This window comes from Toxorhynchites rutilus, chromosome 1, assembly GCF_029784135.1.
Source record: "Toxorhynchites rutilus septentrionalis strain SRP chromosome 1, ASM2978413v1, whole genome shotgun sequence".
NCBI classification, from domain to species: domain Eukaryota; kingdom Metazoa; phylum Arthropoda; class Insecta; order Diptera; family Culicidae; genus Toxorhynchites; species Toxorhynchites rutilus.
In genome coordinates this window covers 194,359,292-194,380,998 of record NC_073744.1, presented here as the reverse complement: position 1 = coordinate 194,380,998, position 21,707 = coordinate 194,359,292, and the positions used below count along the sequence as shown (strand labels likewise).

The 21,707-nt window shown below is 39.9% G+C and overlaps 1 protein-coding gene across 1 annotated transcript in view; it reads right to left on the bottom strand.

Annotated features, from left to right (window-relative positions):
• Window positions 1–1,523: 1,523 nt before the first annotated feature.
• LOC129761403 (neuromedin-U receptor 1-like) overlaps window positions 1,524–21,707 on the bottom strand; it is a 77,255-nt gene continuing 57,071 nt past the window's right edge. The window contains exons 4-5 of the mRNA XM_055759122.1: window positions 19,605–19,725; window positions 1,524–3,172 (exon numbers count right to left, since the gene is read on the bottom strand). Of these exons, the coding sequence (XP_055615097.1) occupies window positions 2,316–3,172; window positions 19,605–19,725 (978 nt within the window). The 3' untranslated portion in view covers window positions 1,524–2,315. The remainder of the gene's footprint in view (window positions 3,173–19,604; window positions 19,726–21,707) is intronic.

The window sequence follows — 21,707 nt, the reverse complement described above, 5'->3', positions numbered from 1 at the left end:
CTGTTTACATAAAAGCAATCTCGAATCGGTCCCACTTTTTTGCTTGAAGTTACTATCCCCTGGTAGTGATCCCCGAATTTTGAAATTAATCGTTCATCAGCTAATCGAATAATTTTCAGTAGTTTATTATTCGATACGATTAATCGCCCCAAATAATCGATTAATCGATTAATCGTCACACTGAGAGAAATAATTAATTAGACTAATATTTCTCATTTGCTAGAAAGCCATATGGAATCTGAAAAGTGTTCATTCCGCCTGAAAATCAATTATTATCTTTTACGCTCCCATAAAGTCGTAAACGAAGCTCAATTCGCGTTGACGGCATTGAGCTTCGTTTACGAACTTAGGGAAGCGTCAAAGATAATGATTGATTTTCATGATAAAACTGAAGCGGCCGTACGTTTTTTTCTCTCTGGGTTTGAATCGATTAATCGACGTAAATTATTCGTTCGCTTCGATTATTGGTTGTGCAGTATTCGTTCGATTAATAATCGATTTCTGTAGGAAGTATTCGATTAATCGATTAATCGAACGATTATCGGGGATCACTATCCCCTGGTGTAAGGTCCGCTTTAGAACCGAAATCACTGTTCATTCTATAGCAACGGTCGTAGTAGGCGTATCTGAAATCTTTTGACAGCTAATTGTTTTGGAAAAGCTGTGTCTTTCGACGGTAAACATTCTAGTACTAGTCTAGTACTTAAATCGCGGAATCGTTGAAACATCTATTGTTCGGAAGGATCTGAGTCGTAGTGGAACTTACGGTCGAAAGTTGAGGTTAAAAGAAATCGATAACAATTCAAGCAATTCCGGGACTCTAGGATTAAGAAATTGCAAAAAAAAAACACAATTCTATCCAGGTTCATCCGGTAAATCCGTATGCGAGAAGATTATCGTAATATCCAAGCAAGCAGTCAAACAAAACGCTGAAGTAGAATCTGGTGACCACAAAAAACGCTCGAAAGTTGCAAAACAAAAAATTATAAAAGGGTCCCAAAGTGACTCGGGATGCTGTAGACATGAAGAGATCGTAGAATAAAGTGGCGCTAAGGTTGACCAACACGGAGCTTAAACACTGATAGAGGATATCCGAAGGAAAGCACGAAAATGCAACTGTAACGGAATATTTTTTCTGCAAAGAACAATAAGTTATCTGCATTCATTTTGAACTCTGTTCTAAACGTTTGAATCTCAATTATGAGAATTTTAGAGACGAATGAACTCAAAAGTTTGAAGCCTCTTTAATTCATCATCATCATCATTATGAGAATCTCAAGCATTCCTATGAATCACTGCCGATAAGATGGGTTTAGGTTATGTTTGAACTGTTTGTACCACAAAAAGAATAACTTCAATGAAATTTGGTATTTTTCTTCTGATCAAAAACTATGTTTCCTTAGGACATTTTGAGGATCCAAAATCGAGATTGTATCGAGAAGAAGATAGAGGGAGAGAGTGATATAAAATCAATGAGTCCTCAGGCATGATGAATCATTTAAGATAATGAATTATATTCCTAACTTACTTATTTTCTTTAATTGCACATATACTAAACTATTGCAATGAATTTAACATAAAAAAGGTAAATCTATGAACAGCCATTTCACTCGAAGATTACGTTGTCTGATTTTTTTAATTTTATTTTATTGAAATAGCAAATCCACATTCCAACCCAAGACTCTTCGTTCGTTGATTTCACGCTTGCATCTCTACTTAACAGCTCCGATGCATGCCCTCTTTCGTTCACTTCAATGTGAAGCAAGCTCTATTTATATGAAGCGTTTTGATTGAATTAAGTATCACACTGAATGATCTCGTTTAGCGGGGTGATGAATTAATCTGTTCGTAATTTCTAACACCACACACACACACATACACACACACACACACACACATCCACTGGACCCTATTTCCGTCTGTGAGTTTGATCAGAGAAACCGACAGACAAATAGTGCTTTTGTGAATCAAGTTCAAATTGACACATATAAACTCTTCTATAGCGGGATTACTTGTCGTAAAATATAGTTTCGTTTACACCTTTACACATGGTACCGACCCGAACCTAGATATTTCCTATACATGATTATCACAACAATACTTCCATCACACCGAAAACGTTCGAAAAACGATCACCGTCTGTCTGCAGCTCAACTTTTCGGCATAAATGAAAAATCAATTCCCTAATGGTTCTTCAGAGAAAGAGAAGAACCTTTTCGTAGATAACAATGTGTGTAGTAAATTTCCTCACGCTTTCCGTTTGTGGGGGAGGCGACGTGTGTTAGCTCTATCGCCAAAGTCGTCGCACAAATCACTCAGGGGACGGTCGTCCCGCACTGATTTTGCCTCAATTTGATCTCTTTCATGTACGCTTCCAAGTCATCCTCGAAGCCGCTCGAAGCTGATAGGCCAAAATCTACCGTCGGAACTGCCGCCACTGATGAGGGCGGCGGCTGCTGCTGCTGCTGCTGCTGATACGCATAATGTTGTTCACCCTTTGAACCGTCATCGCGCTGACTGCATAAATCCGGACTGTAAAAATGTACCGTCGTTGGGCGCGTTGGGTGGCGACGAAGATGTCGGTCTTTCTTCGGCGATATGTGACGAAAGTATCGCCAGAATTTGAGCCGCTTGCGGTGTTCACGATTTTTATGCTTAATAAATATTTTTATTTTGCCTTCTTTGCTGTGTCTCACATCCAAATTGGTTATCTCGCCATATTGCCGCTGTTGTTGTTCGTGCTGGCGGCGGGAAGAGTTATCCTGGAAGGATGTTGCCACAATCAGTGCCGGATCCTGACGCGATGAAGACAGACACAGCTGTGCGGAATCTTCGGAGCTCAGCCGATTCAGCTGTATACTGATGCGGGACATATGGTGCTCGGATGGCGGCGACAGGGAATCGTTTGACGGGAAAATGTTCAGAAAAAGTTCCCGCTCTTCCGTGTAGAGATTAAGATGCGCCGATGAGGTCACCACTATCTGGGACGGATGCCGCTGAGTTGCGGTGTTGCTGCGTTCCGTCGTCGATCCGACTTCGCGTTCCGCCGGCGTTGAGCGATGATGATCGCGGCCGCAGCGTTTTATAGAATGGCCTCGGGACGGGGCTATGGAATCGATGGATTGCTTTTGAGTAGAGGACGAGTACAAGCTATCATCCTTAATGGAATTGCCTGCAAAACAAAAATGAAAGTAGGGTTTCAGTAAATATGTAGAGCTTGAGCTTGAGCTTGAGCTTGGGTAGACTGTACAATTCGTAGTTGCTCTCCGTGATTGATCTGAACCTACCAAATTGCACAAAGAACACACAGAATGACGCTTGGGACTAGCAAATCATTCTCGTTGTGCAATTTTCGGTGATTCGAGCTTTAAATTGTCAATAACGACGCCGGCCACGTCCTTACAGTCACCAGGGGATGGGAAGGAATGTTAGTATGATATTCGCCGCCCGAAGGCCAAAAGGGTCGCCTCTATAGCGTGGTTCCCTAGCGTTTATCATGGGAGGGATTGTTGTTAGTGGGAATGGTTAAGAAAAATCAGGATTCACTGCGGTAAGTGATGTGATTATGTAAATACGAACAATTGACCTCTCGACAAAACAAAAATCCGGAAATCTCATGTGTTACAACACGCGGCATAGATTATCTTTAGGTATCCTGAGAAGGAAAACCTTAAAAATTGATACATTTTATATAATATATTATATTAATATATTCTAGTATTCATTCGATATACCTTTCATCGGTATTCAATCGCCTTGGCGGAGATTCAATAGTGGGAAACCTGATAAGGTAGCCGAGAAAACTCCTCCAAGGCCAACCGATCCGGCGATATGTTCTGTTATTCATCACACATACTCTGAGCTTGATCACGAACATCACCTCACGGTGAAAACGAGATGAAGTGTATATAACCTTGCATACAAAACATCTCGCCCCCACCGACGCTCGTTATGAGGCCCTCTGTATCACACTTCAATCCGGAACGCTACTCCTAATGATCCCCGATAATCGTTCGATGAATCGATCAATAGAATAATTCCCACAGAAATCGATTATTAATCGAACGAACACTGTGCAACCAATAATCGAAGCGAACGAATAATTTCGAATAACCGATTCAAACCTAGAGAAAAAAAAACGTACGGCCGCTGCAGTTTTATCCTGAAATTCAATCACCATCTCCGACGCTCCCATAAACTCGCAAACGAAACTCAATGCCGTCAACGCGATTAACTGTTGAAAGATTAATTAAAAAACAGGAAGTGGGTTATATCTGTGGTATAACCGCAAGGGTGACGTAGGACTATCGTTGATATTTGTTTGAAGTTGTATCTGAATCAATTCATAATGAATGGATGAATGAATAAATTGCAAGATTGCTGAAAGTTCTTGTAAATCTGTGAGCGGATGAGTATGTGTACAAAATTATCATATATATTTAGAAAACTTCAATTGAACTCTTCCAATGTTGTGAAGTGCTCCTGAAAAGAACCGGCTTCGTGTTATGTGGACCTGAAATGAGTGATTGCCAGATGGTTTGATTGGTGAGCCCATGTACGAAACGAAACGATTAGTATAAATAAAGTCATAACAAGATTTATGTAAATGTGTGTGTATGTGTATGTGTATGTGGTGGGTGCTCCGATGCATCAAACGGAACCAATTTTCTGGCCAGGTCAGGCCAGGTGATGAATCTCTCGATCCCTCGATCCCTCGCCGTCCAGCTCGTCCAGCTCATTCCGCTTGTTCAGCTCGTTCAATAACGATGTTGTCTTGTCGATGTTCTCACGAAAAATGAATGCGTTTCACCACCAGAATATCGCTTAAGTATGCTTTTTGTCCGTGATTGAATCGAAAGAAGGTGTGGTTAACGATGAAAATTTGGAAGGCAAACTAGAGGCGAATGAACTCTCTGAGTTTGAAACTTTCGGCGACTGAGCAAAAATCGATTGAAAATAATGTTTTTCGCGATGCGAAACATTTTCCGTTGCACGCGCATCCAATATTGGAAACGAACATATCCTACTGATGGGGAAGAATAATCTTCAGAAGCTTTCCTGCTAATTGGACTTGATTGAAAAATAAAAAAAAACAAATGTATTTGGTCGCAGCGTTATATGTTAGAAAACATTAAAAAAAACTCTTTCGGATGAATGTATTTTTCAATTCCCAGGGGAACTGGCAGATTATTTTTCAGCAACAATAACATTTTCTCAGATTCTCTTCGATACTCGAAGCCCACCAGTGGTTAATGCTAACTCGATAAGCACCTGTTAATTGCACTTGATTGAAAAATCACAATATGTTTCCGGAATCTTCTCGATGCTGAATGGCATTTAAACGAAAGAATTTCCGCACGTATATATGTGTGTGTGGCGGCTGCTTCGATGTCTCAAACGGAACCTTTTTCCAATGCTGATTCTCTCTCGGTCGTCTTCTCTTTTTCTTCTGATAGATCGGCTTTTTGCGCTCCTTCACAGTTCCAAACTTAATGCGTTTCAGGTCAGGAATCTTCTCAGTGCTGGATGGCATTCAAACGAGAAAATTTCCGCGCGTGTATGTGTGTGTGCGGCGGCTGCTTCGATGTCTCAAACGGAACAGTTTGTAGCATCGCTCTCCTCCTGATGGATTCCCTTCTGGCCTAAGGTGCACCAAAAGTCTCTTGGTGACACCGTTCATCAGCGCTTTCATGATGAACTTCACCACCAGCTTCACCACAACAACGACAACATGCTCCAATCGCTGTTCAATTATAACTGAGTGGACTTCCGAGCGGCGCTCGCTTATATACCGATTGGTGATTTCAATAGCCTGTTTTGAAAGCAATTTTAAGGCTATTGAAACAAGTTTTTGGATGAAAAAGTAACAAGTATATAACGCGTAGACATTTTATCTTTCGAATGAAGTGTTCATCATACCATTTCGTTCAGTTATTTAGAAGCTATTAACGCTCAAAATCTCGGTCTCCGGCGTAACGCTTTCGTTTTCGAAACATTGATTTTACACCCCGGTATAGAAATGAAAGACGTAGTCCTACGTCAAAAAAAAAATCTGGGATCACTAGCTACTCTCTTTTCATCTGCTCCCCAAAACTGTTTCATGCTTATATCCATTCTTCCTGAATAACTTCCGTCGTTCCTTGACACATTGCACATTAAATTATGCACACCACCATCATTGCGCGGCATTTCTTACGAGAGAAAACTGCTAGACTTTTGGGAGAGTGTATGGAAAAACACGCGCAATATCTCCTGTCTCAATTATTCATAGCTGCATACACAGATGCAAGTGTAAACGAACATACGAAATTAAAAATATATTCAAAATTTTCCTTTCGCTGCTTTATTATTTGAGTATCAAAGCATTTTTTCTTAAAAGCATATGAAGTCCGCTATCAAAAGCTATGTTGGAAACGAAAAATAGCTTTTTTGCGAGAACACACTTGTTTTTGCCAAATCATATCTAACAATTCTAAATAACACTGCCTATTCCTCCATCGGACCTCTACTGTCACGAAAGATCTGAGCAAACGAGAGTTACAGATGAAGAGAAATAGAGAGACTAAGAGAAGGAGCATAACATGAAGAGACTCAGCCTGATTGTATTCTTCACGTCACTGGTGTAAATGCGGGTTTCATTCTCTGATGCAGCCCAATATTCTCACTGTAAACTGCTCTGCACTCCACACACACATATAAATATTTGCGCGTGTCCATGCAGGAAATATGCAAAAATGAACGCTTAACACACTGAATCGCTAAACCTCACCACTTTCTATTGCAGCATTTCACTCCACTTCATGTAATAGAAAGCTAATAAAACATGTACAAAGGATCTTTCGATCTCTTTGAAAAAAGGTTTTCGGACCGGTTTGGAAATAAAACGTTTTAATCACACCACCGAAATAACAGAAAAAATGGAACTAAACACGGAGCGAAACAAAAACATGTCTATACACGACGACGCTCCGCGCGAGACCCCGGGTTTCAGTAAATATGTAGAATAATTTTTTTTAGTAGCTTCGAGTGCTTGGTTGGATCTGTGCAGATTATACGAATTAATCGGCATCGAAATTTCTACCACAATGACCGACAAAAGAAAGGATTCACTCTCAAAACGGTTCATCTCTGTGAGCGGCTCAGAGCCATGTTTCCAATGAAACGAGCTGGCTCATTCGAGCATATTCGGTATACTATAATAATTACACTCTATTTAATATAGCCGTGGATGGACACGCTAAATATTTGTCCAGCTCGACTACTCCCGCAGTTTCTGGATCAAGTGAGGTTTGAAGTTTGCCAATCAATGCATTGAACTCCTCCTACACAGATGACTGTGCTTCATCTTATAAGACGTCGTGCACAAATTACGTATCGTGATAAGGGGGGGAGGGGGGTCGAGGTTGCGTTACTTTCTGTGTATTAAAGATAGGAAATTGTGTTACGTAGGGGGGTTGTGTTGTGTTTATAATCTATATCAGGGGTTTTCAAATGGTGTTCCGCGAAGTTCTAGCAAGTGCTCCCACTTAAAAACCCACCTTGAAAAACAAAATTCTGTAATTTAATTTAAAAATGAGGGGGGTTCAAAAAAAAGTTGTACCATGGCGTACACGATTCCAGTCCTTCTGGTTATTTGAAACGAAAAAAATCGAACAGATTCTGAATCAGTATAGAGGCCGCTATCGCATGAACCTCGGACAAGTCGAAAACATATTTTTTGACAAAATGGTGGTCGTTTGAAAAACAAAATGCGGTTTAAAATGGTCCAATTTTTTAAAAATATTTTCAAATTTGAAAAATATTATTTTTCAGAGATTCGTGCGATAGAGAGATGCATACAGATTGTATTCATATAAATTCGACATGAATCGGTTCAGTATAACTTGAGATATCGTGTACGCCAGTTTGAAAAAACTAGTTTCTAGAAAAACGCATTTTAAGTTCATTGTTAAGGCCGTACTAGGTTAGATACCACATCACTAAAATCTCGGTAAATAATGGGATTTTCGATAAGTCCTTACTAGGGTATATTCTTGAATGCCTAATCAGAAATATGAAGGAAAAAATTTGATTTTTTTTTTAATTTCTAGACTAGAATACTACAAAACCCGAGAAGGCATTGTTCATGTTTGAGCCGGCTTTACTTTATTGTATTCGTCTCTGCTCGTAGATGAATTTTACGGAAAAAAAAATCGAAAATTCCATATGTTCTACAATTACATCATGATAAACGTTGTTAGTCTATTCAATGTTTGCGCTAACGAAATTTATCTTTGTTCGAAAATGGAAATGGATTTTCAGATGAAATAAGGCATCTCTATATCTTCTTCTGTCTATCTATATTAGGGTGGCAGCGAAAATGGTCAATGGTCATTCAAAAACCGACAATGTACATTTTGTTTATTGGCCCAAAAAAATGACCTGTGCAAAATATCAGCTCAATCGGCCATGAATTGGGGGGGTGCCTCAAAACGCTCAAAGTTGATTGTTTGGCCCTCGAAAATCTCCAAAAAAAATGCATGAAACGTCCAGATCTGGTGTTATCTCGAGAACAAAATTTTTGGCCGAAAATCGACTCGATTTTGACTTTTTTTTCCACTATGTAGCAAAGTAACACGTAACGTAACACGAATCTTGAACGAATGAATCATTTATATGACAGAGCGTTTGCCGAGTCAACTAGTGAATAAATAATAACCGTGGGGCATATGATAAAACCACGTGCCCCAAGATTTTATTTTAGTCTTATCCATGTCCTAGATTAATGAAAGAAGGCGTATGATAGCTGCAACACGCCTAACTAGTTTTTAGCTTTTAGTACATAATAATATTATGTTTAATCACAATGAAAAAAAAACATAATGTTTAATCACAATGAAAAGTTTTTATTGCTTGTTTTATTTTCTAGTTTTCAGTACATTATCTGTATCAATAGTAAATAACAGTTGAACCATTCACCTTTTTTTAAGTTCTTCCTTCATTTTTCTCGAAACGTCTTCATGGTGTACTGTATTCTATTAAAGAGTGTGTCACATCAAATTACATCACGGAAAAAAACGCTGTAGAAATTTAATTTTTAAGGAATTATATCTTCAGCTTTCGCTTATAATGAGATAAGAGTGTATAGATCACGTTGGCCATGCTTCACTGTCAATTTTTCGTAAATTTGGAAAAATGTCGTCGAACGAAAAAGAGCGTCGTGAATCAATCCTGCGCACTCATTTCGAGAATCCGGAGTTGTCACATCGGGACATCGGTATGATGCTGGGAATCGTCCAATCCACGGTCAGCAGAGTACTAAAACGATACTTCGAGAACCTAACCATCGACCGGAAGGTGAAGAACGGCAAAAATGGATGCTCCGTCAGTGAAAAAGATCACAAGCGCGTAGTTAAGCAGTTTAGACGTGATTCGAGAAGTTCGGTCCGGGATGTCGCCAATAAGCTGAATTTGTCAAGTTCATTCGTCCAGCGGACCAAGCAGCGGGAGGGCCTGCGTACATACAAGGTTCAGAAGGCTCCTAACCGCGACGAAAGGCAAAACATGGTGGGGAAGACGCGAGCCCGGAAGCTGTACACCGAAATGCTGACGAAGCCGCATTGCCTGGTAATGGACGACGAAACCTACGTCAAAGCGGACTTTCGTCAGCTGCCGGGCCTGTTGTTCTTCTCCGCAGAGGACAAACTCAGCGTTCCGGAGGAGATTCGCAAGCAGAAACTATCCAAGTTTGCCAAAAAGTACATGGTGTGGCAAGCGATCTGCTCTTGCGGAAAGCGGAGCGCCCCCTTCCTGATGACCGGCACGGTAAACGGGCAGGTTTACCTTAAGGAGTGCCTACAGAAGCGCTTACTACCACTATTGAAGCAGCACCAGGGCCCGACCATCTTCTGGCCGGATCTCGCTTCGTGCCACTATTCAAAGGACGTGTTGGAGTGGTACGAAGCCAACGGGGTCACCTTCGTGCCAAAGGAAATGAACCCGCCCAACGCGCCGGAGCTTCGCCCAATAGATAAATATTGGGAGATTATGAAGCAGGCCCTCCGCAAGAACCCAAAAGTTGTCAAATCGGAGGCGGACTTCAAGAGAAAATGGATTTCTCTTCAAAAAAAAACTACAACCTGACGTTGTACAGAACCTTATGGACGGGGTAAAGAGGAAGGTGCGAGCATACGGGCTTGGGCTCGAAGTATGAATAAAAAGAAAATGCCAAAAGTCGTTTAATAGTTTTTATTTTACTGTCTAAAATTTTCAAAAGGATCGGTCTACTGGGCGAATTTCTACAGTGTTTTTTCCGTGATGCAATTTGATGTGACACACCCTTCAGTTAAACCATTTCATTTGATACCTCGATAGGATTACGAAAAAAATATATAATCGCAAATTTGTGGTGGCGGCGCTGTGGTAAAGCCGCATCAAATGAGCGGCTCGTTAGCGTTCGCCCATCTCTACCTTCTATACTTGTGAACTTATGAAGGAAACTTATCACAATCTTATCTTGACTTATGTCGTTAATGAAAAACACTCAGAAGATTATACTATATTAATGCCATTGAGTGTTTTCATTGTTTATATTTGGATGAAAAATTTTTGAAACATGTTCTATGTTAACAACGAATAATAAGATAAAAGCAAAAAAAATGCATTTAAATTCGTGGTTGCTTGCAAATGACTGCCCTGAAGTCTCTTTTTCCCACCATGTTTTAGATGTCGTTTCTTGTTTCATCCGGTCATACAACACATTTCAAGAACTCTGGTGATTTTCATTCGTGTTAGTTTTCTTCCAAGTCGCTCAGCTTCGCTTCCGATCAGAGTGTTGAATTTCAAACTGATCTTCTGGATATATAGGGGAACTGGGGGGAATGTGGTCACCCTAAGGAACATGCCCATTTCCTGTGTTCAAATACCACTAAAATTCCCGTTCTTCGAAGAATATTGTAGCACAACTTATTGTAGTTCAAGATAGCAAGCGGTTTTTATTATGAAAATTGAAAATACTACATTTTTCATTATTAGAAAAAAATGTTGAAAAATCGAACATTATTTTTAGTGAGGAGGCAAAGTGGTCACTCGCACATATCACACTAGAAAAGATAGATTTTGCCAAATTTGTTTAAATCATTATTGAAATAGTAGGTACATGTATGAAATGAGCTAGCCCTATTCACCTAGAATCGTAATTGAAGTTTTCTCATACGTACAAAAACGTAGTAGGAAATACATAACGTTTTTCCAAAATGAGCCTTAGTTTTGGTTGGGGTGGAATATTTTTCCTGGGTCAAAACCGCAAAAGGGACCCCTTTAAAAGCAAAAGGTGATAAGGAATATCATCTTTTGAAAACATAACATTGTCAGTAGTAATCCTCCACTGACCACTTTGCCCTCCAAACAACGAAATGCGAAAAATGCTAAATAATCGCTAAAATTGAACAAAATATCTGTTCATCTCCCCTAGAATATGTGAACAATCGTCCAAACTGTTAATTTGTTGCAAATATCAGGTCAAATAAACTAAATGTCACTAGAAATTTCTCAAATTCGGAACGCACAAAACTACGGCCAAATGGCTACCGAGAGAGCATTTTTTTGTTTTTATTTATATCTTGACATGCAACAGCTCCACTGTAGTACAGGGTGACTCAAAAGTCATGAAATTCTTCAAACATTGGATGACTATCAATACTGTGTCAATAATCAATAGTTATACTACCAAACAAGCAGGTGACCACTTTACCCCACGTGACCAAATTACCCCCACTACCCCTATGCGAATATTTGTCGTGGTGATTCGCTCATTTGGCAATCACGAAAGATTAGATTTTGAATCTATAGTGGAATTTCTTCCCGTATTGTTTGCTGCTTGAAAAGTTCCACTCAGGAGCACAACGTATAAAATAGGGATGGAGTAGTAGGCGAGGTATATTTGATTGGTTCCGTCCAAGGCGCATATATATACCAGGTGAAACAATCATATGAAATGCACTTTCAACCATATTGGAATTGCTGTCGGTATTATTTACAAACAGCTGCCGGCGGCTCTCTACAAACGGTTACGACGCTTATTCGAATGATGCCTACTATGTTCGGCTTCCGCGAATTTATGTGAAAAAGAAGGGATGATTTTGTAGAATTTCATTCTCATCCAGTTCATCCACTACTCTCGCATGTGAAAATGCAAAAATGGCGTACCCTACCAATAACAAAACAAACAATTGCAGAAGTACATTTTGCTTGGAAAGAAAGGCATTGATTGCGCAGCTAGAAGCGAAAAGATATACTAAAAACATCCTTCTGCACTGTTATGATTCGAAAGTAAAGCGCGAGCAGCTGTTTTGCCAACGAATTCATTTGACACCAACAGATACGATTTGTTTTGTAAACAAATTTGTTTTTTCACGAGCAATGGCCGAACAGCAATTTTGACATTACGGTCCACCTATAGTACAACGTCTTGGTTCCGTAATCATTTTCATTGACTATGAAATATGAAACTTTGTGTGGTATTTTTGGACTGAATTAATACGCCACTAAAATAATTTTAAACATGAATTACATGAAAAACACGTTCTCAGAGTCACATATCAAAATAAAACCTATTTTCTATATAATTCAAACTGACAATTTAATGATAACTAAGGGCCTGATTCTCGAATACACTTCACGGTGGAAACGAAATAAACGGCACGCCATTGAACTACGTTTTACGAGTTAGTGAAGCGAAGATAATGATGAGTTTTCAGGCAGAATGAGCACTTTTCAAATGAAAAATCATTAATGAAAATTAACTTCTTCGTATCAAACTGGTATTCAATGTGAGTGGAAAACTTTTGTTTTCTTCATGTGATATAATAATCTCATACAAAAATTTCATCTGAAGATAATTTGATATTATAATGATAAATTTAGTGGGAAACTAATCTCGTATCCAGATGTCGACACTGTACCGTTGTCATCGCGAATACGTTTCATTCCGTTTCCACCGTGAAGTGTATTCGTAGTGTATTCGAGAATCAGGCCCTAAGCCTAATTGGACGATTGATTGGACGAGACTAGGATTTAGGACTAGGATGAAACATCTGATGAACAATAATAGGGCATTTTAAAATAATTCCATTTAGAAAAAAACGCCTCCGGAAACCGCTACACGGTTGTTTCACCATGTCGCGATCATCACACAAATTATTCAGGACTTGAGGGAACCGATTGTTGAGTGAGGATCTCTATTGGTATCCCGTTCAATGGTGTCCCAAAGAAAGTAGATCAGTGGACTGATGACAAAGATCCTAGGCGGCCAAACTTCCTCCTCCCAATACTATGGAACATATGACACACAAGTTCTACGAGCCATATATGTGTTTGACGGTTCGCAGCCACCATCTTTATCCACGGTACATTTGAGGTGCTTGAATTGATTTCAAAGTTGATTAAAATGTCCTGATGAAATTTTTGTGGTCGTAAAATCTACATTTTTAGTACTCGAAGGGCCTGTTACCCTATCGTAGAAAGTGTTTTCTTCAAAAATGTTTCGGCCGCCCTTACGGTAGTTAGCCAGAACCTTAGCCTTGGTCGATGAAAAAATATAAGTCGGCAAGTTTTTCGACTCTCTCATGTTCTTCCTTTTTAGCTTCTGGTGCACTTTACGGTATCTCGAATCCACTTTTTTTGTCGTCGCTGCAGTCAAGACGGGTCTATGGTACTAGGTGAGGCCGTTTCGTCACTAAGTTGGTTAGGGGAGCGGTATATGAAAACAGTACGGAAGAAAGCAGAAGGGGAATTATTTCCTTGAAGCGTGAAAGAGACAGACTGATCAGGAGCGAGCTTCGGCACTAGCGTATTGTGTTTTGTTTACAAACAAAACACAGTAGACTTCTAATATGGCTGAAGAGTGGTTTTAGCAAGTTGGCCCACCTTAGGATATACTTCTACGCGCCTTGGCTGCAGTCTCCGGCTTTCGATTTCGATTTCTAGTTGTCACTTTTAACTGCAGTAAAACCCGTTTTTGTGCGGTTTTTTTTTCATACGAATTTCTTTTTGCGCGATCACACAAAAAATGCGTCAAAAATCGCGTACATTTTTTTGTACGGCTTTTTTGTGGTGTTTAAAAAAATGAAGTCATCGGTCATTTTTTTATCTTTGATATGCATTTCATCACTCTACATAGGGACTGAGTCAGGTAATTTCCTTTCTCATGTTTTGTTTTGTTTTGTTTGTTTTAAGGTGTCAGTAGGAGCTTATTGAAAGAAGCAAAGAAATTTTATGATCTGCGTAAGTGAGTAGGCCGCCTATGAAAGTGAAATAGGAAATCGAATGTTGATCACGATGGAAATCATTACGATTTGGGTTATTTTCTTAAGGGAACTTTTTTTATGCGGTCCGTATCCACCTTTTTTTTCAAATTGTGTAGCGAACACTATTTCTAAAGGTACTGGTGAAGTTTAGTACAATTTTTCATGCGATTTTTTTGTGCGGTCTCTATTTCCCGCCCAAAAACAGGTTTGCCTGTATTTTGCAAATAATTTCAAATTTATCTTTAGTCGTTTCCCACGGTTTCGTAAAGATCTTTTTATTATTTATTTTCTATTTATTATTAAATTCAATCAAGTGTTTTAAGATCAGATCAGCAAGAGCAGATGTATTCCTTAGGATCGTCCAATCGAGTGAGTAATACAATGCTTTTGGTCAATGTGGATCCAATAAATCTTTGGCAATCCTAGAGATAAAGCCAAGTTGTCGGTTTGCTAAAGTCTATTACTCACTCTAGTAAAATAAAGTGTAATACGAATGGAAGAAAAGTCCAGCACTGCGTCAAGTTCTATTACCTCGTTCACTCTCTCGAGAATATTATCGTCGATCGAAAATAATCATGATCTTGGATTGATAAAAGCTCATTACATGGCATTTAGCGACGCTTATAACAAGTTTTTTGAAAACTATCGATGGTGCAGGAAGGTTGGTTATTCAGCGGTAATTCTTCATGTCTTATCGATCCTCACTTTTATGTACAGGAAACATGTACAACTCTTTCCAGGAGGCAAGCGACTCCGCAACTGCACTTACACAGCGACGGAAAACAGTTGCAGGAATACCGTCCGATCCAGAAAAAAAGAGTGCGACTTTTCGGAGGCACCATACCATCCAGCATATCAAAATCTATTGCATCCGGAAATATGTGCAAATAAAAAAATAGACGCAACTAGTTTCAGCATTGGCAACGCTAGATGACTCAAATTGAAAGACGGAAGCAAAAAGGTCATATGCTTCGGCTCCACAAATGGTTCCCTCTGGTTAATACACTAAATCGGACGGGAGTATTGAGCTTTTTCACAAAGCTCCAAAAGGATTGTGGTTCCCGATGAAGACCAAACTAACGGGTGTTAAATAAAAAATGAGAATTTTTTCAATACCTTTCAGTAACTCAAATAAAGAGCGTAAAATTTTCTTTCTCCAAGAAAATTGCTCTTTGGGCTCCCTAGAAATAGTAGGCGTGTTTGGTTTTGCTAGTTTGAATTTAGTCAAAGCAAATATGGCGTCGAAACAGCACGTGCTCCGCGAACGCATTGTACGGTTCTACGAAACGCATTTCCAGCAAGGAAAAAAGTTCACGGTGGCACATTTTAAGGAAGAAAATGTACCTGTCAGTACGGTATATCGTATCCTGGGTTACCTGAACGTAGAGCGGAAGGTCGGAAGTGGTCGTCCGGTGACGATAATGACGAAGCAGAGAAAGACATCGTTAAAGAAGCTGTTTGACAACAAGGACGCAACCAGCCTGCGTGACGCCGGTCGGAAATATGCCTGCTCACACGTATTGATCCATCGGACCCTCAAGATGGAAGGAATCGTCTGCAGGAAAAAGCCGAGGTCGCCGGAGTACACGGAGGAGCAGATTGAGACGGTTAAATCCCAGTGTCGGTGGATGACCAAAAAATACCGCGGGACGTCTTTCGTTCTGGACGACGAAAGCTATTTTCCGCTGTCCAAAACGCATATTCCAGGAAATGATAATTACTACTCCAGCGACAAGTCATCCACACCGCCTGAAGTGAAATACAAGTTCAAGCAGAAGTTTGAAAAAAAGGTTATATTGTACATCGCCATTTCCGACCGGGGCATTTCAAAGTCTTGGTTTAAGCCGAGCGGTCTGGCAATCAACCAACAAATCTATCGAGAAGAGTGCCTCGATAAAATCCTGCTGCCGTTCCTGAACGGGCATCACGCGGATGGGAAATACGTCTTCTGGCCGGACAAGGCGTCTTCCCATTACGTCAAGAAGACGCTGGCGTATCTTGAGGAGAAAAAGATACCGCTCGTGCCGAAAGATCGTAACCCAACAAACTTGCCCCAGTGCCGCCCAATGGAGGATTTCTTTGGCTCACTCAGTGCCCTAGTGTATAAAAACAATTGGAGGGCCAAGTATACGAAGCAACCGACTACAAGAATCCGGAGTTGTATCCGGAAAATGGACGTAAGCGCCGTACAACGTTCTTGTGAGAGCATCGCGACAAAGTTGCGTCGAACAGCAGACCACGGCCCTTACTCAAACATTCACTGACATTTTTTTGAATATAAGTGATTGAAAAAATTCTCATTTTTTAAGTAACACCCGTTACACGCTCAATACCTGTGACTCATAGAGCGCGTTTCGCCTTCCAGAGGGGAAGCGTACTCAAAGGAGGTAAAATTTGCCAACCTTTTATTAATTTTCTGTGTATCAATCCCAACGCCGTTTAGAAAATCGATTCGTCAAGATCGATCTTTTTGTAAACATCGCCCAATCTTAGTTCAAAAGCTATAAAAGCGCCTACATTTCAGCTGAAGCAACTGTCGGTAATGACGAAAACTAATCAAACCGTCTCTATCTCGGCTTTTTTAAGTGCTTGAGATGTTGGCATCAAAACCATGACATAGGGTTACTATATGGTGCATAACTCTATTTCTTCTTTTAGACAGCCAGACAGTTTTGACGTGTGCCAGACTACGTCTTTCTTTTCTGTACCGGGATGTAAGTTCAATGTTTCGAAAACGAGAGCGTTACACTTGGAGGGCAAGGTTTTGAGCGTTGATACCTCTTTACCGATTGAACGGAATGGTATGATAATCACTTCATTCGAAAGACAATGTCCAAGAGTTTAATGATTGTTAATTATTGACCCGAAAACTGGTTGAAATTGCTTAAAAATAGCTTCGAAAACAAGCTATTCAAATCACACAAATTCGTATATAAGCTGGCGCCCGCTCGGAAATCCATTTAAAATATGGCTGGAAAGCAGAGATCGAAATTCTCGCTCGGCTGCGCGATAAATATTCATTCAATCAATCTAGTTTTCGATGAACTGTGTATTGTTGATATTTTCGTCTCTTCCTTTTCACCGAAAATTCTTTTTCAGAGAGAAAGAGATGTCGAAAATCTCTATCTCGGAAGTTCAACGAGAATGCTTTTTCGTCTCTCATTTGGTACTGAAAATATGGAGCGAAAAATCAAAACTAACATTACCAACATTAGTCTGTCAGAGCAGCGTCCAAACGATTTGCATTTGGACAGCATGTGAATTGTGCAAATATTAATCCATCTCATGTTCACTTCACGATGGAACCCAATATTGCCGCATGTTTTCAGCTGTACTGAAGAAGTGAAAAACCATTGTCGGCATCAAGGAGTCACTGAAAACGAGACCATTTTTCGGCAATCATAACTCACCGAAAAATAAAAATCGGCTCTACGTTTCTCGCGAGAATCGAAGTGAGCGTATAGTATTCTCTCGCCTCCTATATTTTATATTTCTCTGTGGGTGAAAATGGATGTTTTTCGTCTCAAATCGGCGAGCATTTCGATCTCTGCTGGAAAGTGACGGGTAGGCGGGAAGCATTTAGCGAAAATCGAGGTATCGATGATAATTCGGTACAGATGGGAGCCGTTGGCTATAAGTTCGATAGTGAAGAATACGAAATGTTTGATATGGTGTAGTGGATATTTCACCATATCAAAGAAATCACATTGATGAAATCAGCGTTACAAAATTATTTGTTTACGAATGCCGCAATCAATCGTCGTTTCCAATTGTTGGGAAGGAGGTTTTAATTTTTCCTATGTAATTCCAGGGGGAATCCATCCCTTCTTTTAGCATTAATAGCTCTGCTCCGGATCAACGAAATTGTATGATAATCATTTCAAACCAAAGATAAAATGCCTAAGATTTATATGATTGCCACGCCACTTATTTACCGGAAACATTGTTTCAATAGTTTAAAAATAACGGAAAGATGGTCTCGCTCGCTCGCTGAAACACTATGCTCTTCTCTTCCAGTTCCGTTTCTTTTCTGCAGTCGGAGCGAACGGTGCCTTTGGTGAAAAACGAAATGTGGATGACAATTCGATGCAGATTGTTTAAAAATGGTGGCATTGGCTATGGATTTGACAGCGGGGAAAACAAAATGTTTGATATGGTGTAGAGAATATTCCACCATTCAAAAGAAACTACATTGTTTGATGAAAGCAGGCGTTTTAATATGATTTGTTGACGTACGCCACCTTCGATCGATGATTCTAATTGGTGAGGAGAGGGGTGGGGGTTTATTATTTGTACTGGGTAGTTTTGAAGAGAGATCGATTCCTCCTTTGGGTGTTAAGCATTCTAAGTGGTATTGTAATCAATTTATTCAATTAAAATGTCTAAGAGTTATGTGCTTGTTAATTATTGATCCGAAAACTTGTTTCAATAGAATAAAAATTGCTTTGAAAAAAGGCTATTCAAATCATAAAAATCTGTTTATAAGATGGTGCCCGCTCGGAAATCCGTACAACAGATCTTCGTTTGCGTCGAGCGACAATGAAGTGTCTTTGTCAAGACAGGTGGAGAAAAAGTTTGGATTGGTTTGTCCCCTTCTCAGGGCTAGAGGCGAATGAACTGTAATGCATTCCAAGATATTTCGTTGCTGATAGTTTACTGAGCAAGGCGTAGGGATGAGGGTTTATCTGAGACATTGTTCCTAGTGAACAATAAAAGCGATACATCTCCAACTTTGGTTCCCGTTATGCCAATGATGTAATACAAGCATACCACCGATGGAAGCTGTAAATCACAGCACAAATATGCGTATCTGTCATCGATATAATAAACAGCTAATCTACCTGAGCGCCAATTACATAGTTCCCCTCAATTACTGCGGAAACCGAACCAAACCGCTAGGGAATTTTGAATCGTTCGGTATAGGGCATCCAAAATATTGAGTGCTTAAAACAACATCTGTTCGAAAATTCAATATATTAGCAACCCATAAATGCCTCCAACACGGTTCGGATCGCTTTCACACAGCGATACATAATACGCAGCTTATGAATTATTAAATCACACGTAACTTTTTTTTCTGCTTCCCCGGTAACAGCGCCCCGGTCGCTAGAAGGAGCTACAATTGCGTAAAAGGAAACAACTCTGTTTTCCTAAAGGAGTAATCCACCAGATAGATATTCAAATAACACCAGGATCGTGGTGTGGGGGTGGGGGCGAAATGTTATTGCATCATTATCGATGCAAAATATACACGTGGAAATTATGCAAGATGCTAAAGGGGGCGCAAAACAAACCTGTGCGTTTTTTTTTCAGACTAACCTGAGAATTCAGAAGACTCCTTGTTTGAAATGGACCGTCGCTTCCGTCGGGATAGTATTCGGTATGGTCGCTCTTCGCCGTGTGGTTTGCGCGCAATATGACAGCCGTGGGCCAGCGTCTCCTAAACAAGACAGACTGTAAATGAATCTTAGATGATCATTGATCAAGTAGTAGTGAAGGTTTATCGAAAGTACGAGCGATGAGTGATGACTGTTTAATTATAGGAATTATTAGTTGGTGAATGATGAAATTCTTGGAAATGTAAATGACCTAAATTTAAGCGCCCTTCCAAGAACTTGGTTTATTTTTACCTCCGCGATGAATAATTCAAACATTAACTGCTGATCCTAACCGAACAGCTATATAGTGGTAGCAATTCACGGTTCGCAACGAGTCACATAAATTCGCAGAAAATTCATTACAGTGTTCACCCTCCGCTGTTTCATTAGTTCATACCCCCACAAACACCACCTATCTTGAAGAAGCCAACATTTACCACGCAGCATTTGCTGCGCCTTTTCCCCCCAAAAAAACTTTCCCTAATATATTGCATGGGAGGCACCACGTTTCGGTGTAGATACTCTTATCAGCACTGTCCTCCGCAAAACTCGCTGGCCTAGAGAGATAGAGCGCGGGGAAGTGAAAACAGGTTGGCTCGAAAGGAAATTTTCGATAACTTAACTTGTTTCTTTGTTTTCCCCCCTGGTTCAATACCGATACCGATACCCCAATACCCAAAAAAAAAAGGAAGGGACAAACATTTTTTTCCGGTCCCGACAAACACCGTATAATTCTGCGTGAATTAAGAGCTACTAAGCTGTTTCAATTATCGTTTTCTTTTCACGCCGCATTTTGCTCTTTAAAAGATCCTTAACAGTTGATGGGCTTATGCAAAGAAAAGAGTCAATATTAAACCCATAGAAACTTTCAAAGGAAGATGAAAGACGAAAATGGGAGGCCTCGAGCGTAAAAAAAGATCAACTGCGGTGATCTCAGGAAATCAAGCGATTTTTTATCGGTGAAATCAACACTTTTTACGCTTCAGCATTTGAGCGTTTTTTTTTTTCTTTCATGACAATATTCAAAGTGATGAAGTCGTCTGATTTTATCCCCAATTAAAATGCCCTCGTTGCTGCCAAGGGTAAGTTTATTATTTATCGTATTATTCACCTTCACTTCAATGTGTATAAACATTTACCTTAATTGCCACTTGTCACGAGCCCATGTATGCCGGAAAAGGGACATATTTGAGGAAATGGATAGCGAGAACTAATGATACGAACTGATACCACTTTCAAGCTCGCCGTAAAAAACAGTCCGCCAATTAAACTCAAAACAACTCGCAACAGAAACTGTTATTGCTTTTATATCACGTCTACCACGCGGATGTGGATGTGTTTCACGAAAGAAAAGTGATAGCTTGTTTTTCCGGCCATTAGCTTTTTTTTTCGCCTGACAATTGCCGAAACGTGCTGCAGGCAAATAAAACAAAAACATTCCGCTCACACAAAAATCAAGCTAACGTTTGAGTGATTTGAACAATTACCAACATCCAATCATTAAAGTTTGAGTCGTTCAATATCTCTAAACGTAAAAAAACGGATCTTTCTAGAAACCAGGTTGATGAAGTAAAAATGCTTACTACTCAAAATGAAGGTCATTTATTGAACTTCAATGAGAAAATAACGGAAAAATTATTCCGATTTGGTTTTGATGGAAATTCGAACTTCGCTTCGAATGCCACTTACCATATTTTGGATGTTTTGTTGGCTATCCTGAGCGGTAATCTTTCCACTCTTCTTCGATTTCTGTTTGACAACTGAACAATATTTTTCAATTGAGCGATATTGGGTGCAGCAGAAATCTACCCCGGTGTCTCGATACCACTGTAGTACCTCTCCGCTGTAACTTTTACGTACGAAAAAATACGTTTTTCTGGCTTTTCCATTTGTGCATTTGGGAATCCATAGTCCTGTTTGTCACGAAAACTTCTCCATGGCGATATTTAAAAGGTCAGAACGAGTGGCCGGCGCGTTCTCGTGACTAACCGAAAACACGCTAACGATATCGTTGTAGACAGAGCGATTTACGTTAGAGTTCCGC